The 6,000-nt window shown below is 44.6% G+C and overlaps 1 protein-coding gene across 2 annotated transcripts in view; it reads right to left on the bottom strand.

The window, feature by feature from the left end:
* caskin2 (CASK interacting protein 2) overlaps positions 1-6,000 on the bottom strand; it is a 104,244-nt gene that overhangs the window by 38,162 nt on the left and 60,082 nt on the right. For both annotated transcript variants that reach the window (XM_079521447.1, XM_079521448.1), the window contains 2 exons: positions 4,900-4,995; positions 1,130-1,260 (listed from right to left, as the gene is read on the bottom strand). In XM_079521447.1, coding sequence (XP_079377573.1) covers positions 1,130-1,260; positions 4,900-4,995 — 227 coding nt within the window. The remainder of the gene's footprint in view (positions 1-1,129; positions 1,261-4,899; positions 4,996-6,000) is intronic.

Raw genomic sequence — 6,000 nt, 5'->3', positions numbered from 1 at the left:
ACGTACTGCAACGCCCTTTATGCATTTGATGTCGAGTCGACACCCACAGATGGTCCATTCCCAGAGTTTCTGTAACAGAGGCGAGGCGTGACCACTCGGCCTGTGCGTTGGCGAAGCTCATGTATGTCCATGGAGGACACAACGACCTGAGAGGAAACTATAATGACATCCACAAGTTGGACACCACCACAATGGTCTGGTGTTTGATTAACACCAGAGGCATCCCGCCACCTGCTTCATCATGCCACTCTGTCACCATCATCGGGCCAAGGATGTTTGTATTTGGGGGCAGAGATGACCGGATGGACTGCAGCGGCATCAGAGTGTTTGACACAGAGACCGACCTCTGGCTGAGCACACCTTCTGCACAGCGTCTTCCAAAAATACGCTGGGGTCATTCAGCATTCGCCTACAATGGAGAGCTGTACTTATTCGGTGGCCACGACTCTCATCTGAACCTCATCTGTGGAAGTTCCTCATCTGTGGAAGTTCAACCCGAGTCCTTCTCCTGGAAGACGGTTGAGCATAAGGGGAAAGGCCTGTGTCGGATGCACAAGATGTGTTGTTGCACGGTTGGAGATCGTATCGTCCTCTTGGGAGGATACAAAGACTTAACAGTTCCAGGTAAGGACCTGTACATATTGGACCCAAGTCCTAGTCTGAGGATCTTATGCAAGCTACATGTTATTCAATCCGGTCTAGAGCAGTCGGAACTCCGGCATGACATATGTTGGGAACTGGCAGCCATGACTACTGACAGCAACAGAAAATTGCTTTTTGACTGTCTTAGTTTACATATGATACGGTTGATGATGCTGCGTGTTTGGTCGTGTAAACAAAATAAATACATTTTAATTTATGTTTTATTTTATTTTATTTGTATATCTTGTCTATCCTTATTTTATATTATGTTTTGTGCTCATACATAATGTCCATGCATACGTATTCTGTTGTTGTTGTTGTTGCTTGTTTGTTTTTTCTGTCGATTTGTAAAAAAATAAAAATAAAAAAATCCAAATAAAGTGCTGATCATAAAAAAGAAAAGTTATTTTTGCAAGCTTGGCCGCTACAAATCTCTTCCAGTGGATCTTTGGGGAGTTGTAATGACTTTAAATGGAAGGTCTCTCACCGTATGATGTCCTTGTGCCCGTTGCGTGCGGCGAGGTGCAGCGGCGTGGTGAAGCCAGAGTCTGTGGGCTCCTTCCTCTCACCCTCCAGGAGCGCTACCACCATGTTACTGCTCAACAACAGCTGGGCCACCTGGCCACGAGAGAGAGAGAGAGAGAGAGAGAGAGAGAGAGAGAGAGAGAGAGATGATTGAGAGTGATGAGAGGATGGAGGGAGGAAGCGAGGGTGAAGGTAGAGGAGGGAGAGATAAATGAGAGATTAGAAGAGACAAGGGGTCATGCAAGAGATCACAAAAGTTAAATAAAAAGCCACAGTTGGGGACAGGAGAGGAGAGAAAGAGAGGGAGCAAATCCAATCACATCATATAATTAAGTTCAAGCTGCAGAACAGATAAACATGCACGACAAAATTGAAAAATATGTGGACGCACACGCACGCACGCACGCACGCACGCCCGCACGCCCGCACGCACGCACGCACGCACGCACGCATGCCTATAACAGTTGTGGGACTTTGGGGGCTTGCGTGATTTAAAGCGAGCCCCCACCCCCCGCGGGTGACCGTGAGGTAATGCCTGAGCGACCTCAGCGCCATAAACGGTTCCAGACGTTTGGCCTGCGACTCCGCGCAGCTCTGCTGGAATGTTTCCTCAGTGTGTAGGCCTACAGAACATTAGGAAGGAACGCCTTGCCAATTCAGGAGAACATGTTCATTTGAAGGCTTGGGAACAACAAATGCACGACAAATGTTTCGATGTTTGCCGCGTATGAATATGCTAGCGCTTTGTACTAGTGATGCCGTAGGTAGCGACACTAGTACGGGTCGCTAGCATCAGCTGTCGGTAACATAGCCCTGTCTCATTGTCAACATTAGAAGATGTGGAGATCTTCTAATGCTCCCCTCCAGAGTTCACTAGTATGCGTCATTCGCAAGCCTATACAGGTTGTGCAAGGACGCACTGTGATTGGCCAGCACGCTTGTGCAAGGACACGCTGTGATTGGCCAGTAGCCAGCGGGGAAATTGCTCTCGCAAGAACATTATTTAATATTCTCTGCCTATAGGGTCGCAGCTCGAACGGCCCTGAGTCGGCTCAAGAAAACTTGAGCCACGCGAGGCACCACCGAGCAAGCTAAACGAGCAGCACGAGTTGCTGAACATTGCAAACGACGGGTGTCAGTCGCGGTCAGAAACTATACTTTAGGCAAGAGGCACTTCCGCGTTGGCCACAGAAGCGGCATGTGGTTATAAGCTCAACCCCTATAGGCTTTTGAATGTCGCCACTAGTACTAAGCGGTAGCTAAATGCTAGCGCTCACTGTTACTAGTGAAGCCTACTAGCATTAGCTGGTGGTTAACATGGCTCTGAAGACAAGGAGATGAGGAGAAAGAGCTCGAGATAAACATGGGGAGCTGAGGAGAGCAGCTGCCATTGGCCACACCCTGACAGCACCACACAGCAGCTGATGTCTGAAACACACAGAGACCCCCTGACAAGTCGCATGTGCTCACAACATACACACATGTGCCCAACACGCACACGCTTTTATACACACGTGCGTTTGTATTACTATACTTGTGAGGACACTATACTTGTGTGGTCTTAACACTATAGACGCATCCACGGCAGTGTTGGGCATCGTTACTTTTGTAAGTAACGTCGTTAGTTTACTGGATTACTGCCCATGAAACTAATCCTGTTAAATTACAAATTACCTTCTGAGAAAAGTAACTTAATTGTTAGATTATTTTTACGTTATCTTCCGTTACCCGACAAATTAAACCCATTTTTTAATGCTTGCGCAAGTTGGTTACATTGTATTAGGCTACTGCCTACCGTCATTGCACCGCATTATCACGGCCCTAATTAACCCTTAAAAACAAGAATGATACACACCATACTGACCATAGACAATATCCCCTTTACAGCTCTCTCTTTATTAACGAATATAATTCAAATTCAAATCAAGAGTGCACACAGAGTACAGACAATATGCCATACTAATGAGGCTGTTGTGCTGCGCTCCAACCAGCCAGCAGCGCGCATGATGCCCTCTCTACACCGCGCACCATGGCGCGCATAAACAACAACAACACCACCACCGTGGACCCACAACCTGCGCATGAACTAGAAAGTTTATAAGAAATGGCACGGCGGCCATCCTTGCAGGCAGTGACAGTAACAGAATGAGAATCCTGTAACCTGTTCATGTTATTTTGGGGGGGGCATCAACAACAGCCTTCAGTCTCTTGAGCAGGCCTCCAACTGTGTTGGTCTTTATCTCAACGAGACGAAAACTGAATACATAAATATATGCAAATCCAACAATAACCACATTATAAAAACACTTAAAGGTGTAGGGCAACGGAAATGGTGGACATTTTATTTTGAAGTTTTAGCTGGAAACGCTGGCTCTGAAGTTTCTGAACAAACCTGAGCGTCGCATCCCACCAGGCTATGGGGTCTCAAAGTCTGTGACTTCCTGCACGTGAATTTCGTTTGTAAACAAAGTGAAAGGGAGACATTGGGAAAAGCCAGAGGATTATTTCTAACCTGTACACAATTTATATACATATTTTAGCGTGATGATTAAGTTTAAAACAAGTAATACACTGTCTGGATGTCATCTTGAATGAGATTAAAAACGGAGTAGTTCTTTAATAAAAAACAGCTGTGGAGGAGGTCAAATTAAGCATGGGAAACAAACTGGTGAGCTTCATTTTTATTGGCTTTTATTGATGTGTATCTCTACACGTCATCACGCAGCACGTTTTAGTTTTCAGGAAGTAATTAAAATAATATTTTTATGGACTTTTGATATAAAAACATGAGAATTTTCCCATTTTTTTGGCATCCAAATTTGTTACAGTAGGTATGGCCATATGATGACCACAGATATGGTCTAAAAGTGTGAAAAACGTATTTTTCATTTCACTACGCCTTTAACAACACTCCTCTGAAACAGGTTGATGACTACAAGTATTTGAGTTCATAACTTCCTATCTATCTTCTTCCCAAAAGGATTTTCAAAATAGGAAGGGTATGGCCTGGTCAGCCTGCAATGACATGCATAAGATCTGGTCATCCCAGCTTAGTAAGATGTTACAAGTAAAAATATTTAGGACGACCGTTGAGCCGATTCTACTCTATGGCTCCGAGACATGGACACTTTCAAAGAAAGTAAAGAAACGGTTGGATGGCACTTACACCCGCCTTCTAATGAGAGCGCAAAATCTGTCTTGGAAGAGCCACCCATCGACTAATCTAATATACGGCAACCTTCCCCGTGTTTCTTCACTAGTCCGATCCAGAAGAACACAGTTTGCCGGCCACTGCTACAGAGCTGACAATGAGGTTATATCTTCCCTTCTTCTCTGGAGTCCTGCCTCAAAGCAGACCAGAGGTAGAAAACTGTCGTTCCCTGATGTCATCGCTATAGGGATACATGCATCAGTAAGCAGGAACTGAGGATGATTGGCAATGAAGGACCGGAAAGTCTGGCGTGGCATTGTGAAATCCATGATTTCGACCGCGGTCGAAAAATGATGATGACAACAGCCTGTTCATGATGAATGATACTATGAGTGTTTGTATGTGCGTGCGTGCGTGCGTGCGTGCGTGCGTGCGTGCGTGCGATAGAGAGAGATAGAGATATGTGGGTATGTTTCATAGTTATTGTTGGAACAAATTGAAGACAGTTAAAAGGACAAATAGAACAATGTCCAAGCACACACACAGCTGGCTGGCGTTGCAGGAGGAAGGTCAAAGCTCACCTTCACCCTGCCAAATTCACAGGCCAGGTCCAGCGGTGTCTTCTTGGCCTTGTTCACCAGGCACGGGTTCGACTGGTGCTGCAGCAGCATCTCTGACTGCGACACACACACACACACACACACACACACACACACACACACACACACACACACACACACACACACACACACACACACACACACACACACACACACACACACACACACACACACACACACACACACACACACACACACACACACACACACACACACACACACACACACACACACACACACACCATGCCAAGAGGCAGAAATAAAATTACACGTCAATGCTACAAAAATACATGACATTACAAAAAACATCCATGTTTAACCTCAAGAATACCTAAAAATACAATCAGAAACTACAAGGTGATACAATCCTAAGAGACACATACAGGGGCAAAGTGCTACATTGATATAGAAATGTACAATATGTACAGAATTAAATAAATATATGAGCCTTACACAGAGGCTAGTACATGTCCAAAGTCCCAACATGTGCAAATATTGGAGTGCACATAAAGAGGTGATCCTTTTGAAACTTCTCAGGGAATTTTCAAGGCTAATTAGAGTCTGGTCTGCAGGTCGTTCCATGAACAAGAGATGAAGCAAGACAAGACATTTACCCCCCTCGGTTGTAAATGAGGGTACTACACACTGTAGCCAGGTATTTGATCTGAGGTTTAGACCTTTTTTTATATTGTTGCTGTCAGGCAGAAACCTATCATTTTAATTAACTTTGTGTTATGTCGCAAATGAACACATTTTTAATGATTTTTTTTCTCTACACTTTTTAAACCTATGAGGTTTCCACCCGACAGAGGCGGTTAAATAAATATATATATCATATTTATATATACTGCATATAAATGTCAACAGTGGTGAAAACAGCCGATCTACAAGCTCAACGCGTATTACATTACAACACACGGTGAGATTGTAGATCGGCTGTTTTTGCTATTTGTCGTATAGTCTACAGTGTATAACTGTATAAGGCTTAAAGTGGTTATTCCATTGCATGGGGTGGTTGGTTTAGTAAAAGCATCCAGGTGTTTGGACTTGTGCTGTAGATTA

This window comes from Electrona antarctica (assembly GCF_951216825.1).
Source record: "Electrona antarctica genome assembly, chromosome: 14".
Classification (NCBI taxonomy): domain Eukaryota; kingdom Metazoa; phylum Chordata; class Actinopteri; order Myctophiformes; family Myctophidae; genus Electrona; species Electrona antarctica.
The sequence above is the reverse complement of the archived record's forward strand: the minus strand, read 5'-3'. Positions and strand labels throughout refer to the sequence as shown.